Genomic DNA, 20,759 nt, shown 5'->3' with positions numbered 1-20,759 from the left:
TGAAGCTCGTATGATGTCTCTGCTCTGTGTTTGTGGTAAAGGTTGAGGGTCCTGCGGAGAACTGATGCACATGCATAATTTTTTTTGTCAATCCTTAATATGATTACGTAATAAATATATGTATTAATTAAAATGATTAAATTGATACATACCTTAGGACTCGTCGAAGGGACAAAAAATGGGCCTGGAGGATCGCTGCTAGGCCCAACAACAATTTGACCCTAAATTTTGAACAATGTCAATAAATGCTAATTAATTAATCATTCACTATACATATGAAATGTGATCAAATTAGTAATTTACCTGTGTGTCAATGCCAAATGTCTCGTTTAGGAACTCATCGATGACAAGCCCATCATCCATAGCATCTTCGGCATGAGTGCCAAATGTGCAAAGGGATCCGCATGAAGTGCACATGTGACCACGACGCATAGAAGGCTCCCCCTCAACTAATGGGCTCGTGGAATGGATGAGGGTCTACGTCAAAGAATTAATGGTCCCTAGAGTGCTGGCCTCTACATGTTCCTTCACAACTGAAGGAATAATCACATGCTCGTGTTGTGGATGGACCACAGGTGCCCTAACTACATTAGGGTCATGACGTGCTCCTAGCCTCTCAAATGATGACCCCCCACCTCTACCCTGAGAGTCTAACATATCAAAATAATTGGGGATCTCCCCAAGGACAAACTCACAATATAATTTCTTCAAAAAATACATGGGGACCTCATGATTGTTGCAAGGAGGGGCATCAAGAACCATCCACCATCTATCCCAAAAATTATTTCTAATAGCATCGTGTATACACCAATGGATGGGGAACCGTTTAGTACCCTCTCTAATAGTATTTGGCTCACTGAGTTTTCTAAATAATGCACATATACTACCTTTTGATATTTCTTTTTTTTTAACATCTTCATATGACAATTTATTTGCATAAAATCTTTTTTGTTCATCCCTCTTAGCCCGCCAAATATCTAACTGACCACTAACTGAGGCTATCTGAGTGTTAATGGATTCGAGGGATGATGCCAATTGAGCCCTTATTGGATTGGTTTGTCCGAATTCTTTCAACTGAGTAATGAGTCTTTCTAATTCAGTTTTGCCTCTCTGTATTTCATTTCTTATATTTTCTTGTGTGCCTGGCGGAGGTCTTGCAATTGGTTCGGGTTGTGGAATTTGTTGTTCTTCTTGAGGAGGGTTTTGATTTTGAGGTTCTTGAGGGTTTTGTGGATTTTTTGGTTGATTATGGACATTTCTTGATAAAAAATCAATTGAAATCCAACTAAATAAACAAATCTAAATGAAATTTGTAAAAACCCTACAAAAGAATATCAAAAACCAATAAAACAATATGGAAAACATATTAAACAATGCAAAGTTAAGTTTATATCACTTACCTCGTCGTCGTCGGTGTGCTCGTTGTCTTGGATTTCATCGGTGAGGAGGCATTTTGGCAAATGGTGGTGAATTTTTGCTATCAAACCTGCGTATGCGTTGTTGGAGAGCCAAAAAGTAAAATGAAAATGATGGGCCGCGGGTCTGCGGCCCATCATATAACCTTTTTCATATCAAAATAGCATGTACGTGCTATAGCGCATACGCACTATAGCGCGTACGCGCTATTGAAAATTAGAAAAAAAAAACCTTGTCATCTTTTTGGCACCACAACTCGGTGCATATGCCCACATGGGAAGGTGTATCTTCATTGGTTAAAGAAGCTCATCATAATGGAGATTCCAATGTTATGCAAAGGGAAATATATTTAGCACGTGGTTTAAGAGATTTCTAGGTACCTACAAATTTATTAATCACTTGTATGTTTATCAACTCATGATACAATAATTTTGACATGTTTCACATATTATTGCAGGTTAAACACCATAAGGCTATGTTCTGTAATGGTTAGAAATTTCGCGTCAAAGTGTTGGATGACACGAAGAAAATTTGTGATTCAGGATTAACTGCAGTCTTTCAAGTGACTAATATTTCATCTAGGAATGACTTACATCCTTGAGAGTCTAAAAATCGATACTATGACATTTTGGATGATATACTTGAGTGTGACTTTAGTTCCTTCAAATTAGTACTCTTCGTTGTCAAATGGTACAGGCTACAACTTAATCCAAATGATCTTGATAGAACTGTTATTGAACATGATAATGGATTTACAAGGTCGTTTGAGCTAGTCAGGGATGAGCCTTATGTTCTTCCAAGCCAATGTGAGCAGTTATTTTACTCAGAGGTTCCACATAAACCGGGTTGGTCATTTGTTGTTAGACATGAACCGAGAGGAAGACCAATTAAGTATAATGCGATGGAAGAAGAAGATACCGAAGAAGTAGAAGATGATGTAGATGGTGATCATGATTGACAGTTATTGGATGATGTTCCTAACAAAAATTTTCATGAAGAAGAAGAAGGAGATGATGACGATGATGTTGCTACTGATGATGATGATGAAGATGAAGATGATGTTGATGTTGATGATGATGATGTTGATGACGATGATGATGACGACAACGACGATGACGACGACGACGACGACGACGAGGATGATGATGATGATGACGATGACGATGATGACGAGGATGATGACGATGATGATGATGATGATGACGATGACGAGGATGATGATGATGGAATTTAGAGGTATGCCATCAATCCTTAATCTATTTAATATTCATTTCTTGATAGAAATATATTTGTCTTATATATATGGTTACATAGTTTATTCATTATCTATTTAAAAGCTACAAGTTTCAACTACAAATAGAATACTGCTAATCTAAATTAACTATTAATCTAAATTAATTAAATTAAACTATTCAAAACACATATTGATGCGTGAATGTATTGAGCCTTATTTTCTTTCAGGTCAAAAGCATTTGTAAGTGTTTAGTTTAGAAAAGGGAATTCATTAAATATCTATAAAAGGGAGTTGTACCTAGAATAAAATTTATAGGGAAAACATAATATAAGTGCTTACCTAATTTGTTGGTTAATAATTCTGCCTTTGTAGGTGATGTAGAGACCCTAGGTGGACTTGCAATCATTCATAACAAGAGGGACTTCCATAGTGTTCTCACAACATCAACCAAGCATCTTCATAAGATCCCTCTCCTTGATCCAAGCCAACTCCATAACCTATCAGAGTGCACACCAAATCCTTATGCCACCTTAGGTTCTACATCTTTGGAATAATCCCATGAATGTCCCTCAATCCATCCAATGGATTCATCCAAGCAATCTAATCAACAAACTATCAAATGCTCACAATGCCTCAATAGGCGCCAAACTTGACTTCACCTTAACTAGGTGTTTCCTCCACCTCCACACACATCAAACAACTTCAAATAGCATGTCCCCAAGGTGACTAAGCCCTCAACTCATTAGCTGATACAAAAACCCAGTTTTAGCCCTTCACTAGGCCTACTTCCCTAGTAGGCTTATAATGTGACCCTGATTTAAGTGTTATATTGTGTACCTTTTAATGTTTTTAATTTTTATGTGATGCTAATGATGGATGTGATTAGGATTATGATGTGATTATGCTCACAATAATTGAATTACATTTGCAGGAAATTGAACCCCTTTCAGGAGCATCTCGCACAGTCTCATGGATCGATAGGTATAAGTCAATACTCCTTATAGACAGTCTATTTAATACACTTATCAATAGTAAGATTGATGTCTTCTAAGATCTCTCACATTTGCAGGTACCAGCGAATAGGTATTTGTTAGAAGTGTCTTCCTCGAGTGAGGGAAATATAGGAATAGAAGAGGAAAGTGAGACATGCAGTTTATCTAGAACAGGGAGATTAACTAGAGGTCAAAGGACTAGAAGGAAATTCAATAAACGCATGAAAATTTTCCTTGCTCAAGGGGGGTCATGTTCTTATGATGATGAGACAGAAGGCAACATCGAGGTGCCCTTGAGGTACCAACATCTACAGAAACATTGGGTACCCAAGGAACTTCCTCCAATAAACACTAATTTTTGTGTTAACGAGAGGATATATCGCATAGTAGCATCATCACTACATGGTTTGGGCCTATTTTCTATGGATGGCATAAAGGTGTCTTACAACAAAGTTTCTGAATTGATGTAGTATGTTGGACCATGTTACGATTACAAAAGTTGGATGTATATTGTTCAATATAAAAAAGGTATGTGTAGGTATGCCCTCTCAACAAATTATATACAACAGCAAGACAATAATCAAAGTAAAAGTGTGGCTATATACATTGATGGAAGGCCAAAAGCAACAGGGAATATTACAGGTTTTATAAATAGTACACCATCTGGGTCAACTATAAAGCAACCCAATTGCATATTTGAGGTGCACGAGGAAAATCGTGTATTCATTTGTGCGATAAAATCAATATGTGTAGGGGAAGAGCTTCTTATTGATTACAATTTGAACCGCATAGATACAAACGAGGCTACTATCATGGGGGTGGTACATACTATTAAACCAACTTCTAATCAATGACTCAAACATACCATTTAGTCAATAAATTTTTGGCTAACATTTTTATACTTGATCTTTGACACAGGGTCACAATATGGAGCAACCACCCGAAGGGGATGCTGGCGATGTTCCCGGCTCATCTACACATGAGCAGGTAAAACTCATTGTAATTGTGCAAACTAGATAGAAGCAAAATGTTATTTTTTTGATGTTGTTTTCTTCATTGTTTTGGAGTAATTTTGATAATACTAATACTATTGTTGTCACAGAGGGCCAGTGGTCTTAGGGAGGGAAAGGAACCTGCAGTCCCTGATCAGCAGCCCCCCCCTGAGGAGGACCCTTTCTATATTGATTTAGCAGACACCGATGACCCAATTGGTTCAACTAAAAAGTTTCTAAAGAAAATTGGTAGAGAAATTATACGTTTGGCAACCATAAAGCCTACTACTCAGGAAATAAGAGATAGGGGATCTGAATTGATGCACACTTCTAAAACCTTAAAAGTAAGTATTAATGAAAATTTTAATTATAACAAAAGTTCAATAATGGTTTTTATGTTATGCTCTTTTATGACATTAATTAAAATATGGATGCGTTGTCTTTACAGAGTTTTTTGCGTGATTTCGAGCCCCGTTCCCATGATGAGGGTGCTGCAGGTGGTTCAGGTAGATTGCATGTTCCATTCCCCACTTGTGTTTTCCACTAAATATATATAGGAATGATCATAATCATTGACAATACATGCTCGAACAATCCTTTTTTTTAATGATCTAACAATCTTGTCCATGCTAGTCCACGCATTCTATATTTATGCATGCTCTAACAATTTTATTCTTCAGCTTCACATCAATTGAATCCTATGATGATGCCGCCTCCATCCAGGACAACCACAAATCTCTTTCCAACTGCTGAGTCGGCAACACGCAGCTTACAGACATCGACTGTTGCACCATCTACTGGTACACAAATCCCTCTTTTTCTCTCTTATGACAACAACAAACAGTTTTTTTTTTTACAACTTTTTAACATCAATTATCATTTGTTCTTTTATACTTCGTGACAAATACTTATGAAACTTATGAAACTTTTTGCAATAGGAGCTACAACATCATTTCCTGGATGTTCCTATGTTCCTAGTACGAGAACGGTGAAGGATATCATATTGATTGTCAGCGACGATGAAGGCATTCCATTAAAAGTAGCCAAAGTTCCAGGTACTTTAAAGTTAATATTATTCTATAGTGATATAATATTAATTTAGTTTTTGATCACTCTTCATCGACTAATGATCCCATGATTTTTTTGTAGGGAATGATGGTTTTTGGAGAAAATTTGGTGATGAGTGTTTGCGAATATTCGGGCCCACCTTGCGTACCTGGTGGAACATCATATCCTAACTAAAACCCCAAACCACTATTTTGATTTCATATCATTGCTATAATAGTTTTCCTTTTCATCCATTTCTTGAACTATATTAAAGGTAGCTTCACTTCATTTATGAGTCTAACATGTTCTTTTTTACTTAAAAGGTGGAATAACCAAGACAAACTGTTGAAGGATGATCTTATAGAGAGCATGACCCAACTCTTTGGACCTCGTGCATTTGAGAGAAACAAGCTCCTTGAAAAAGCTAGTTTCTGTTTGAAGTATATTAGGGACCAGTACAAAAAAAATTTACAAGATAACCCTAGGTACGAGCGTTCGCCCTATGTTCCTGAGGCTGAGTGGCAGGCTCTGATTTTGGATGGAAAGTATAAAGCTGACAAGAAAAATAATATTACACCAGTGGCGAGTACAACAAGGTATGTGATATTGTTGAGAATCTAATTATGTACTAATTAACCTCTATATTTATACTGTCTAACATATTTCAAACTTTTCATAGATTGCCTGACACGTCAAAGGCAACAAAGGCAAGACTAGAAAAGCACGGGACACACAAGCTCGGCTTTGGTGGTTTTTCGAAACTTCAAGCAAGAGTTGTAAGTATTAGTAAATGAAAAATTGTATCAAATTTTTTATATAATGTGATGGGAAATGCTAGGATAGACTAGCTTGTCTATGCTCCTGATCCTCAACTTGGATCTCAGTGTTCCTCCACACCAATATATGATGCAGAGTAACATGCTTTGGAAGCACTAACAAACTCCTAGCACCTTGGAACAAATAAGAAATTCAAGTTATCACCCTAATCCTGTGTTATCCACAAGAACATTCAAGGCTTGATTCACCTTCAAACAATGAACTAATCTGCTGTTACAACTGCTCCTTTAATTCATGGACCCAACTCATCACATAAGGCTGCATACTAGTTACTTCTCCCTTGTACCATTCAAGGCCTCATACACCCAACCTTGACACCAAGTGTTTTGGACAACTCCAACCCTCTAACATAAATGGAAACCAAAACAAACATCAACACAACCCAAAACAAATCAGGTCTAAGGCAAACTTGCTGTTACCAGTCACAGGGTAGATTGCAACACTTGACCTTTATTCTACACACCCAACCAAGAGTGAAATTGGATCCTCTAGGACTCCCAAACACCAAAGACAGTTTAGAACAACTCCAACATGACCAAAATAAGGTGTAACAAGGGTTGGAAACCTTGCTAACTATTTACCATTTCCTTTTGATATTTTAACTACCCTCCATTGGTTGATGAAACAATGCAAGTAAAATTCACCATACCACGCAAAAATGCAGGGCTCAGAGTTCAAGAGATGCCTCACAGAAGAGGAAAAGAGAATTGGCTTCCAACAAGGCTATAGAGCCGTGGCTGAACGACTACGAGCTGAAATCAATTGGAAGATTCTAATAATGATGCATCTGAGCCACAAGTAAATAAGCTTAATGAAATTTATTTCAAATTGAATACTTTACCAATTAGTCTATTTGATGTTAAGTTCTAATATAAAGTGAGTATATCTGTTTTAAGCAAGCAATGATAACAACGCGTAGGATGTTGGAATGTAGCCTGACAATCCTTCTACACAATCTGTGGATGCTGAAGGTTCGCATGATGTGCATCCCAGTGGTGGAGGTATACATTTTCTATTAATTTTTTTATATGTAATTGCAATTGGTGTTTGGATTAACGTAACATTTTGTATAGCAGCTGTAGAGGATCGAGGGGTCGATGTTCATGAGCGTGTTGACGTTGAGTCCAAACAAAATGATGTGGTCATATCAGGTAAAGAGCGCCACAGTTATGTTATTTAAAATAATTAAATACTTGTAAAAATTATAATAAATTATTTTTAATTTAACTCTTTTATTTGTTATTGCAGAGGAACCCCCTTTGCAACAGCATAGGAATTTGAGATCATCAAGAAAAGAGAACAAAACAACTGATGAGGGGGGAATTGATGATGACACTGATGCTCCTCTTAGAGCTTACATAGAAAAAAGAAATAGAAAGAAAAAAAGAAATGATTATCATCTACATACCTTAATTGATAATGACTGAATTTTATGTCTCAATGAATTTAATTGTGTGCTAATGAATGTTCATGAATTATGTGTTAATGCAGAATATTGATGAATGTTGCATGTTAACGAATCTAATGTGTTAATGAATGTTATCATGTGATATTGATTGAATGTTATCATGTGATATTGATTGAATGTTACATTTTATTAATGGTTGAAAGAATGAATGAATGTTAGATGTTAACGGGGAATGTAGAGTGATGTTAGGGGGAGGGGGGTGGGGCCAAATGAGCTTCCACCTTCACGTGGTTGGCCCTGTTTAGTAGAGAATATTAAAATTTTCGAAACGAAGTGAAGCTCAATAAGATACTAAATATTTCTCTATTTTGTCCTATGTTTAGACCTATAACACTGTGTCTTGCTAAGGCCCCTTTCAAGTGGAAGGACACGAGCATCTTTTACATAGATGCAAATTTGACAGGATCTATTGATGATTGCAAGTAACAATTGGGTATACTGTCAACATGAGCTCAAGAGTAGTTTCCTAGGTTTGTAAGAAGAAGATTACAAGGAAGCACATTGAACAATATGGAAAACAATCTGGTATTATAGAATTTGAGGTGATGTTTTTATTTTCTCCAATCCATCTCCAACAATATACTGCAATGCTCAATGTTTTGAAGATGGTGAAGAATCCACCGATGTATGAATGATTCAAACACATTAAGTTTTATTTTCATTAACATGTACTGCTTGATTAAATGTTTGTTGTTGGATTCACATTGGATGACATTTACATCTTATTCTAGACTGGTTTTGGCAAGACATACACCATGGACACTAGTTATGCAGGAGATGAGGAGATAGGAATTATTCCTCAAGTTATGGAGGCGAATTTCAGTTAAGAGTTTCATTCATTGAGGTATGCTTCAATGCTCCTTTATTGTATTGTTTTTTCCAGTTTTCTTCCTTATCTTCATCAGTCATGATACTCAATTTGTTTATCCTTGTTTATCTCTCCTTTCTATATGTTGTTATTTAAACCTCAGAAAATTACTTTATTACATCAGCTGCATTCCTCTTGGGCTAAAGAGAGACACTTCTTGTCATGTGGCCCTTCTCTACATGGTATAGTATTATTTCTTAAGAAATGTAAATTAGTCTCTTGATGTATTTAGTGCGTATTATTTAATTGGTGAATTTAAGCAAGAATAATCAATGTTTCCTTTCACTTGCCCTTTTCTTTGTGCTAAGAGGCACAATTTAAATCCCAAATCAGCTTGGGCTTTTGTTTTGTATAGGTGAAGGTATGTGTGGATAACTTTGAAGGTCAAAATTAATAGGGGTAAAATGAGGAGAATAAATTCAAATAGGATAGCATATTCAAGCCTCAATGGAAACCTAGAATATATTAAAAAGAAAGTAGAATCTTAGTGACAGTCCCACCATAATGTATGTGTAAGAGCACAGGGATTGGACATCACAAGGCATCACATATGTTTCAAAGCATATTATATTCATGTTAAGACATGTTTGTGCTAGTTTTTACTTATATTGAATTTTGATAAAGTGGATAATCTACATTCTATCTTCTCTTGTTTAACTAAAGTATCTATTTTTGTTTGGATTACCAGCTTTCTATCTACTCATTACTAACTAAAACATATAGTATATTTGTATGCATATTACCTAGGACCACCTGTCAGTGTCTATCCTGTAGTATAAGTCTCTTGTTTTCTAATGACCAAAATTGTTGTAGTTGTGCATTAAAACCTGAAAAGACCTATGATAACAATATCATTCCTTGCCACTTTACCCTAAAAATAATCTAAGATATTTCTATATGAGGCTTTTCAGTATTTATTTTTTTGCAGTATAGTGGTTTTGTACAAATTGAGTCAAACCTTCATTTTTGAACTTTCTCAAGTTGCAATTGTTTTATAGTGGAAAGGAGACAAAAGGTCCCCTGGGTGAATATTATTAGCCCTTATCACTACAGACTAAGATTTTCCTGATCAGACTATGATATAGGTGAAGAATTCTTGGACTGTAGTGTTTGTCTCATCCTTGGCCCTTAAGGCAGTGGCCTATTGTCCATATCCATATGTTTTTTTGAGAGAAAACAAGATTGCCTCTATTAAAATAATATCCTCACTTAGTTCAAATAATTGAAGTTATATAACCTCAGAAATGCTTGATCCTTTAACATTTACTAAATTTGGATGGTGTATTCACCAAATGGATATGAAGATGCATTTTTGAGTTGGAATCTCCAAGAGGAAGAAAATATGTAAGTACTCGAAGGATTTGAATTTCAAGAAAGAAAGAAGTAAATATGTTAGTGTCCACAGATTATCAAAAGCAGGTCAATGCATCTCAAGAGTACAGTAGATTATAAAGAAAGTTCAAGGAGATTCCTAGAGCATCAGTTATGTCAATTGATCAAATCATTGTATGGGTTGAAGTAAACTCCTTGTGCAGGGTACAACATAGATTGATTAGCACCTTTGAGCTCATGAATTATGTCAAAGTCTTTTAGACAACAACTGAGATTGTCATCCTGATTGTTTATGTTGACAATCTTGTGACCACTGTAAGAAGTGAAAACTTGACTTTAGGTGGATCATGATTTAAATAATTTGGGATTACATATCTTATATAGTTGCATTTTCTGCCTTGAAGTTAGATGTATAAAAAATCATAATCATGCAATTGTTTCTTGGACAAAGTATCCCAAAGAGTTTATTGAAAACTTTGGGATGGCTGATAGCCAAAGAATAGTGGAAAACCATGGTTTTCCAGTTATGATTTATCATAAAAGGTTAATGAATCTCACTACAGATATATGGTTTGGATCCTCGTCCATCTTACAAATACTTGATTAGATGCAAGATTTTTTGCAAGTTATCTCTCCAAGATAATGATAGGACCTAGGCAAACACATTAGAAGACAGCTATATCTGTTGAGATATGTGTTGGGTACTCTAACCTTTGGACTAGAGAACATAAAGGATGATGACTTCTCCCTGATTTTTTACATAGATGCAAATTTGACAGGATCTATTGATGATTGCAAGTAACAATTGGGTATACTATCAACATGAGCTCAAGAGCAGTTTCCTGGGTTTGTAAGAAGAAGATTACAAGGAAGCACATTGAACAATATGGAAAACAATATGGTATTATAGAATCTGAGGTGATGTTTTTATTTTCTCCAATCCATCTCCAACAATATACTGCAATGCTCAATGTTTTGAAGATGGTGAAGAATCCACCGATGTATGAATGATTCAAACACATTAAGTTTTATTTTCATTAATTAAGAGAAAAGATGCAAAATAATGAAATGGAGATGCTGTCTTTCATGATCAACTTGCAGATGACTTTATAAAGTCAGCATCTCAAGCCAAATTTGCACACTTTTAAACTGGACTATTAGTAATTGAATCTGCACAAATTAATATTCAGTGTGTGTGTTGAGCAACTCGACATAACTTTTTTTCATTATAAAACTACAATGTTAGAAATACAGTAACAATAATCTTTACAATTCCAACTCTCTTGTTGTTTAATTACACTTCTATATTAGACATAGCTTTCAAACTGCTAGTTTCTTTTGTATATCAATATGTGCACATGAAAATACTATCATGCCATTTATTTTTTAAATAGTGCATGATGCATATTTTCTCAGTACTTGCTTCAATTTATTGAAATCCATTAATGCCTTGTATTTTAATCATATAGATTCTGAGATCTGGATTTTACATTCAATGGAGTTGTAGAGTATATTTCTAACTTCTACCAATTTTTTATTATAATTTTGCAAGTGCAAATTGGTACGCATTCATTTACATTTGATCACGTGTATGGCAGCACTAGTTCTCCATCATCAATGATTTTTGGAGAATGTGTTGCTCCACTTGTTGATGGTTTATTCCAAGGTTATAATGCCACAGTTCTTGCATATGGACAGGTGTGTGTCATCTCATCATGGCACCTACATGTTGGTTGATCGATTTCTTTTTTAAATCCCTTTTTCTTCTTTAATTTTGTCCAACTTGGATCATAAATAATTATGTTGTATGAAGGAATTGAATGATAACATGTTTCAATCTTTCTCAAATTGATTCTTGGCTCCATTAAAATTTAATATTGACAACACTTAAATAAAAAATCTGTTCAATGATAGCTAAAAAAGGGGTTCATGAGATTCTGAAACCTTCTTTTTAAAAAACATATTAGTATTGAATTATTACAAATGAATAATTAGTTTAAATATGACACAAATCAGTTCATGACATTCTATGTCCCATCACCAATATTTGTTTGGATTCATAACCTGTATGTCCATTATTTGGCTCAGTTTGTGGGTGCATAAAAGTGACATCTCCAGTCACAGATCTAATCCCTAAACATGTAAAACTAAATTTCACAGATCCAATCTCTAATCTCTAAACTTTTAAAATTTAATAAAATTCATATTCTGACTTGTTTATTATTTGACAAGTTGTTCCTGGAATCATGATTGTAACTTAGTTTCATCACAATGATCCTTATGAACTTACATGTACATTCACTAACAAGTAACTCTAGATGAAACTTTAAGTTTATTTATCACATTTCAACATTCTCACCAAAATCTGAACTACATTATCTCATGATTGTTGCAGAGTACCACTGCTCACATGTGAAATAGGCATCTAGATTACTGAACCCTTCTTAAAATTAGTTTCATTGAATTAATATATGTTATGCTATCACTGGGCGTGTATTTTGAGCATGAGAATAATTTCATATCTATCTACGTGTTTTTCCTAACAAACTTCTGAAATATAATTTCTATAAGTTTTTAAAATTAGAGTAGATGAATTATTCTATAGGAAAAGGTGTTGCATTTAGGCATTTATTGATAGGTTTGGATATGAACAATTTTCTATTTCTAGTAGATTATAATGATGACAGTATTGGATTTTTTTCCATGTTTAATTTTTCTCGTGATTCTTGAACTTTCAAGTTGTTGCTTCACAAGATTGGCCTAAACTTATAAAGGATGCAGGTTTGTTGTATGTATGCTCAAGCACATCAGAAAGAATTGACTCAAGAGATAGAAAGATCATATGAGGGGCATTGTATCTGCACTTTCAACTCCCATGCATTGGTATATATTTCATATTCTGAACAAAGGAAAAAATCATATATTCAAAAAAACACAGAAAAAACATAAAACTTTCTTTCACCAGTATGAGTATTATTATCTATATTGTTTAATTGAATCACTTGTTGCTTATGAGAAGAGTCTAGTACATAAAATATTTGGTGGTCGACTCATAAGTCAGGTTGTGATTTTTAGGTGTTTATATTTTCAAAAATTTTCGTACTTTGTTAACAAGGATGAGTGAATGTAAGAAGATATCAGAAGAAGTTATTCGTATCTAAACATCATCTTTTTAAATATTAGCGAGGGAATAGAGAGGGGCTTATAGAAACCTCCAAGATTTACTGATAATTTCATAAATGGGATTTTTTTGAGTCACTTAAACCTTTCAAAATTATTTTTATGCTGGGAACTCTAGGTTATAGTCTTAGAAAAGTATTTTATTCATTAACAATTGCTTCAACCTGGCTTGTAGGTGAAGTGCACACAATGTTCTTATTGCTCAAATAAATTTGATCCTTTCTTAGATTTGAGCCTAGAGATCATTTGAGCAGATTCCTTGTTGAAAGCATTACCCCATTACACGGCAATGGAGCAGTTAGATGGGGGTGTGAAAAGATATCAATGTGAACGATGCAAAGTAAAAGTGAAGGCTCTAAAACAATTGAAAATTGATAAAGCACCACATGTTCTTGCAATTCATCTCAAGCGCTTCAGTGTAGTTGGATCTAGAGGAAAAATTGACAAAAAAGCAGACTTTGGTTGTACGTTGGATCTCAAACCATTTGTTAGCAGTTCACATGTAAGTAGCCCTTACAATATTATTTGCCAATGGATCACATTTTCAGTGGAATCTAATAATATAGTTTTTGTAATATCTATTGGTTTTTTAATAAATTTTGCACATTTGAATGATATTCTAGTTTCTCTGTCTATTGATCAATCACAGGAGGGCAATTTTAAGTACACTCTTTATGGTGTTCTTGTTCATGATGGCTAGAGCACACATTCTGGTCATTATTTCTGCTTTATTCATTCATCCACATGCATCTAGCATGCTTTAGATGATAATCAGGTATACATTTGCTACAGTTGTGAAGACATGTTTAATTTTGTGGAGCAAGCTCATTATAATTTGTGTATAACAGAATACACAAAAGAACTACAATTTTATGTAGAACCTTTTCTTTATATGGTAACAATAATTATACTGAAGTTGCTTAGATTGATTGAAGTTATTCTTATGACATTTTGTACTCTAGGTCTATTCAGTTAGTGAGAAAAGTGTGCTTTCCCAGAAAGCTTACATGCTATTCTATATACGAGATAAGAAAACTAGCATTCAAACAGCAGGTGGGTCTGAATCTCAGTATAATGGCTCTAAACTAAAGAAGAGGGTGTCATTGAACATTGGACATCCAAAGGAAAACCACTTACAAGATTCATATGCCCCCCAGGTGACAAAAAACATGCATTCTTTCCAAACGACAACAATCTCTTTTAGTGTTGCAGGTGTAAACAAGATACCCCAACAGGTAGAAAATTTGTCAAATGTCAATTTCATTTCAGAAAGTCTAGAAAAGAACACAAGTTCTGGCCAGTCATGCAGTAAATCTGGATCATCAGCAGATCATGATGCTACATTACAGATGGTGCCTCCAAGAACCAATGGTATTCAAACAAATAATGTCTTCTAGTCAAGTCATACCATAAGTAATGGATGCACATCGAATGACTCTAGTAATAATGTTAAGAAGCAAGAATCTGAAATAAAGGGAACTGATTTTGTGGGTAATTTTAATGATATGGTTGTTAGACATTCTCGGAACTGTGATGTGAGCAATGATAATGAGAACTACATTGGTAGAAATTCTGAAGCTTATTCAAAAATTAATGGTAACAGATCATGAGAATGTCAAACATTCTACAAATGGTTTGATAGGTATTATTACTCGACATCATGCTACTAAACTTCCAAAAAATGATTCAAATGGTAAACTTGTAGCTGGTGAGCATCTAGAGAATGGTAGTGTGGTCCACAATTCTATAGATAATGAGAGTTAGGCTACTAAGCTCCTATCCCTGGACGATGGTTCCTTATTTCAGCTGCTTGTTTTTTGTATTAATGCTGCAGTGTATATGTTTGTTTTTGAGAAAATTGCTTTTAGTCCTAATGAATCTTTATATGTTCCTTTTGGCAGGGAGGCAAAAATGGTACTTTGCTCTGTAAGGGAAGGGAAATGAATGGGTCATGTGTAAAAGCTATGCATCCACATAGGTTGTAGAAATATAGTCAAGAAACTAAATGTATTTCTAGCCAAAAGTACCAAAAACACCATGAGGACAACCACTACCTCGTTAGTAGAAACAGATTGAAGCTTGTGAAGCATCTTCCATGTCCTCAGTTTTTACAAGCATTGTCTTTCAAGAGGCATTTTCTTCTAAGAGAAATGCATATTTTGAGGAAGAAACAATCCAATGAAAGGAAGAAATGCACAAAGTTACAGCTTAAGAAGGCTGACATTTTTCTTAAGCATAAATGCTCTGCAAAAATGCCTTTTGGAAAAGAGTATCCATTTGCGAAAAGTTTTCCATGTTTAGTCGCTTCTAAGTATCCACAACAATCCCGTGGAAAGGGTCTGCCAAACAAAATAAATGGTTGTGTTTTTTGCAGCAAACTGAGACATCAGAAATTATAGTTGGTGTGGTTCAGAATGGGTGTAACATTGCTAAATTTTGTGATACTCTGATGCCCCTTGTAAACAGGCAGCTTTCTAGTGGAAATGGTACTAAGCTAAAGAAACAAAGAGAAGTTCTTGGCGGACTTGGTTTAAGTAAAGCTAGACAATATTTTGATGTTGAGCAAGACTCTAAAATTAGCACAGAGAAAAACTTGTTTGCTCCTCGTCAGTCAAATAATAGCTTTATAGATAGAGGAGAAACATGCCAACATGATGGGGCTCTATCTATAAATAATAGCATAGCAGTCTATTCGTGCATAAAGTGTTTCTATGGACAATAATCAATTATCTATGTCTATGCTGTTGTGTTTCCATAATCTTGTGTGGTTTATGTAAGGATGAAGAATATGACCGTGGCAGAAGGAAAAAGGTTAAACAAGTACAGGATGAAGATGGCATAGATGACTCTTATGGAAAATATTCCGATCGACAGAGCAATCCTTTTCAATCACTTTCAAATAGAAAAGCCAAGATTGCTGGTAAAGGGAATTCATTCACGAGAACAAATCAAGAGAAACTGCAGCACAATGCAAGATAGAGTTTTTTGTCAAGCTCAATGCCAAACCAATGTTGGGGCAAAACCTATAAAATAGAGGGAAAATCACATTGTTGGCAACCATTCAGAAACTATGGAAAACACTGCAGAAAGTTGATAATGAAGTCAAAATATCATGAAAAGATGCATTACTTCAAACTTTTTCAATGATTCAACGTTAGATCCCTGCAGCCAATATTTCCTTATACTTTCGAAATTCATCAAATAAATGTGAGAAATGGAGATATATTTCTACTTGTCAAACTTGCAAATATGTTTGTGGCTGAAGTAGCAAGTTGAATGCAGAATTGTCAAACAAAAAAATGTGGTTCACAAGTTACATATTGCGTGGAGTTCTGTTACTAGTAGGACCATATAGAGGTTAAAATCATCGTCTGAAACATTAGGCTCTGTACCTGGTTTTCACGATGAACAGGCATTGTGACGGGGTCGTTGTGGCGTCGATGCTATTTGCTGTCGGCATTTGCAAAAATATTTTAAAAATTTATATTTAAAATTTTAATAGAATAATATAATTATGTTTAAATATATGTTCATATTTTGTAATATAATTTATATTTTGTAGGATTTTTGATATGATTTATACTTTAATAAATTAAAAATTAAAAATTATATTATATTTCAGAGATGGATTTGAAATGCCATTTAGCTATGTGAAAGTTGAATAAGAGAGAACAAGGTGTGATCTTCCTAGCCTCCACTTCTTCTTTGGTGAGCTTAAATACATCAAAGTCACCCAATTTCAAGTGTTTTTCTTATTCTATGAAAAAGAATGCTAATCTAGATTAGAGATCAAGACTGAAAAAATTATGCTAATCTATATGAGAGATCAAGACAAATGTTTTGAAATTGTATTAAATCTAAAGTCATTGAAGTATTCTATTTTTAGATATGAGCTAGAAGACAATTCTAAAGATGAATTTTTTTTGAATCACAAGATTCCTCTATCTTCAAAAGAAAACATTTTAGATAAACACAATTATTTTCATCAAGCAAGCAGTAACATTTGTACAACAAAAATAACCTTTAAGAACATATTATTTCTAGATAAAATAGTTTAGTTGATGATAGGACTCTCTAAAAATTTGAAGTGAATAGTGCTAATTATAAAATGTGAATAATTAAATTACATAATCAGTTTGAAAGCATTATCCAAAAGAAGATATGAGGTAAAAAATTTGTAATGGTTCATCAATACAACTACATCCACTTTTAAGCAAGGAAATTTTTTGTTCTAATTTATGTTCTCAATATTTTTTTTATAGCAACAACTTGCTCTTCCATAAATGAGCATAATAGCACTATCTAGATTGTAATGAGACAAAAGAAATTAGACGAAAAAACAATGTTTGTTGGATTTCATATCCAACAATTTCCCACTTAAAACCCAACTACTACTGCACCCTTTAGAAATGTTCCCTCATTTCAAGCATATTATGAGAGTTTGCCAATACCAAAAAAATCCCTACAAAACTCAAACTTCTTCCTTTGTACTATCCTTGTCAATGAATCAGCCAAATTCACCTTTATATCAATGCTTTTAACTTGCAACTTACCATTCTTAAGTACACTCATGAAATGACATCTCAAGTTGATATATTTGATTCTATAATGAAATACAAAATTCTTAGCCATATAATTGTGTTCTTGTTATCACAAAACAAGTTAAAGACATGTTTGCAACCTAACTCACCCAAAAATTTCCTTATTTTTATAGCTTTGACAAGAGAAATGTATTCATCTTTGATAATGGAGAGACATATCACTTGTTGCAAATGGAAGGTTCACCCTAGCAAAAGTAAAACATTACCTGTGATAGATATTTGTTTGTCTTAATCATTGGCCATATTAGAGTTAAGAAAAACTTCCAATAAAACACCTTTTCCATCAAAACACAAAACATAATCGTAGCTACTTTTCAAACACCTTATTATCCATTTGACATTTCTATGATGGAATTCAACTCTTTATCCTGATATGTTTATTTATGAAATACTCAACAGATTATAGTCAAGTCGTTCAAGCCAGTAAACATTGTCACACTTGATTTTGTCAATCAATTGGATAGTCCCTTTACCTTTCACTGTACATGGAATATCATTACCAAATTTAACACAACCACACTTGTATGGTCCAATCTACTCAAATTTACTTCTCTCACTAGTCATATGAGTAGAGAAACCACTATCAATTATCCATCTGTCACTTTTGTTCACATAAGAAATTAAAGCAGTTTTCTCATCTTCATCAAAATCTTCTTTCATAGTAACATAGAAAACTTCATCATCATTACTTTAAGATTCAATGTCAGTTTCTTCTTCAACAATATAACATAATTTCTTACCTTTATCATCCTTGTTCTTCTTGTAGTCTTGATCATATCTCCTTCCTTTATTCTTACTTTCCTTTCTCTCATCCTTTTCTTCCGTGTCAAGACACCTTGCAGCAATATGACCAACCTTGCTGCATGAAAAACAAATTATAGGTAGTTTACCTTTGTATTTAACTTTGCCTTTGCCAAACCTCTTTGCAATAAGTGCTTCAAGTTCATCAAGTTAATCATTAGAAGTGTCACTATCACTTTTCACATATTTTCCTTTTCTTTTACTAAGAATCAATTATGACTTAAAAGCATATTCAATGGTAGTAGTTGTATAGTTGACAAAATTAGACATCTCAAAAGTAGTAAGTCTACCAATTACACCTTCCAAAGTCATATTGTTACCTAGAGTAGATCTCGATTCTTGTATTGCAAAAACCCTAATGACATATATAGGAAGTATATTCCTTAATACTTTGCTTATCACTCTTTAATCTTCAATCTTTCTATTTTCACCTCGAATAGCATTAAGAAACTCTTTAATTCTTGTAGAATAATGCACTATGTTCTCTCCTTCTGCCATTGTCATTTCATCAAAATTTCCCCTCAAGCTCTCTCATTTGGCTCTCAAGATGTTGTCATCTCCTCCATTCATGGTCTTTAGTTTGTCCCACATCTATTTTGTAATGTGACATTCTTTGATGTCATCAAACTTGACAAAGTTTAGGGCTAAAGCAATCTCCAACATTGTTTGGTTATGTTCTTACTTCTCTTTTCATTGTTGAGTAGTCATAGGAACAATTGTTATCTTCACATATTCATTGTCCACAAAATTTATTGCAGCATCACTGATACTAGATATATGTAGCCTCATCAATATTTCCATGCAAGAAAGTTCTCCTTGTTCAACTTTGGTACCTCCCTTTTGTGAGTCATGATCTTTTTCCTTTAGTACCTTTAAACTTCTTCTTATAAGCATCACCGCTTTGATACCAATTGTTAGGATGTTTAGAATTTGGGGGGGTGGGGGTGGGGTGTGTGTTGGGGGTGGGTGTGGTTTGTGGTGGGATGAATAAGTTATTCAAGGTCCATAAGTACAATTGAACAATCAACTACTTAAACTCTTTTATGATTTGCTTATCTTGTGGTTTGGTCTCTACTATAATCCGATTAACAATATTAACTAGTAGTTCACTACCTTAATATAACAGACTTGCAAAATGTAAAACACCATAAAAAAATTCAAAACAAGTTTGACACTAGGATTTATGTATTAGGCACCCTCGAAATGCCCAAGAACTGAACCAACTGCTGATAAAGATTTTAATGTTTTTGTATAGATTTTGAAACCACATAACATGAACAAGAAGGAATTTATGCAAAATGAAGTTTGAACTACTGCTAAAAATTTTTAGTTTTCAAACTAATAAAATTAAATACATATCAAACTCACTAATTACTCCAGCATTATAACATGACATTCCTGTAATGACTTCCCATCTTGTTGTTTTAGTAATATGAATAGTGTTGCGCTGATGCTTCAGTAAAAACTGTCGTCAATCAATCCAAGACCCTCATAAAGTTGTCACTTCACAATGGCATAAGTATCAGACAAGGAGTGAGAATGATATGAGTGAACATCCAATCTACCTGTAGCTGAAAATGCGCCCATGCTGTTTGTTAATGAAGCTGATAGCAATGAATTTCAAAGGCCAAACCCTAAGGGAATGCCGTCTAAAATGTCACAAGAGAGGATAGACATCCTCAAATGCCTAAAATAGATCTCAAACCTACCCATCTATTTTTTTCTTATATCCAACCTTGCCTAACAATAGCCAGAAGCTCTCCTTTTATTCCTACTTCATAGGGTTGACCACATTTCACAAGCAATGTGGGATAAATAAAAGAAAAGAAAAGGAAAGAAAAGGCTAAAGGTCACACAACTAGATAACTACCAAAGTGGGGACATTACAGTCCGCCCTCCTTGAAATTGCTTGTCCTCAAGCAATGTCAGTCTTGTTTGCTGTAACACCTACTCACTCTCCCAAGTAGCATCTTCCTTTGGCAGGTCTCTCC

The 20,759-nt window shown here is 34.4% G+C and overlaps 3 protein-coding genes and 1 long non-coding RNA gene across 4 annotated transcripts in view; all 4 read left to right on the top strand.

The window, feature by feature from the left end:
* LOC149555592 (uncharacterized) overlaps window positions 1-20,759 on the top strand; it is an 89,608-nt gene that overhangs the window by 53,807 nt on the left and 15,042 nt on the right. Inside the window, 2 exon segments of the mRNA XM_089829438.1 lie at window positions 11,785-11,884; window positions 16,145-16,286. Of these exon segments, the coding sequence (XP_089685564.1) occupies window positions 11,785-11,884; window positions 16,145-16,286 (242 nt within the window).
* On the top strand, window positions 4,302-5,679 carry LOC149555595 (uncharacterized). Its single transcript, XM_089829702.1, has 4 exons — window positions 4,302-4,629; window positions 4,745-4,978; window positions 5,083-5,434; window positions 5,573-5,679. The coding sequence occupies exons 1-3, from the start codon at window positions 4,570-4,572 to the stop codon at window positions 5,179-5,181; spliced, it is 393 nt and encodes a 130-aa protein (XP_089685828.1). The 5' UTR covers window positions 4,302-4,569; the 3' UTR covers window positions 5,182-5,434; window positions 5,573-5,679.
* Window positions 6,039-6,942, top strand: LOC149555594 (uncharacterized). Its single transcript, XM_089829703.1, has 2 exons — window positions 6,039-6,277; window positions 6,361-6,942. Exons 1-2 carry the CDS (start codon window positions 6,051-6,053, stop codon window positions 6,473-6,475), a joined length of 342 nt encoding a protein of 113 aa, XP_089685829.1. The 5' UTR covers window positions 6,039-6,050; the 3' UTR covers window positions 6,476-6,942.
* LOC149555593 (uncharacterized) lies at window positions 7,584-8,068 on the top strand. The gene is made up of 2 exons (XR_016364525.1): window positions 7,584-7,669; window positions 7,767-8,068. It is a non-coding gene; the product is annotated as an uncharacterized LOC149555593 (long non-coding RNA).

This window comes from Cupressus sempervirens, chromosome 5, assembly GCF_028749045.1.
Source record: "Cupressus sempervirens isolate cs-2001-9-10 chromosome 5, ASM2874904v1, whole genome shotgun sequence".
NCBI lineage: Eukaryota > Viridiplantae > Streptophyta > Pinopsida > Cupressales > Cupressaceae > Cupressus > Cupressus sempervirens.
Note: the sequence above shows the minus strand (reverse complement) of the source record. Positions and strands in the feature narration are given on the sequence as shown.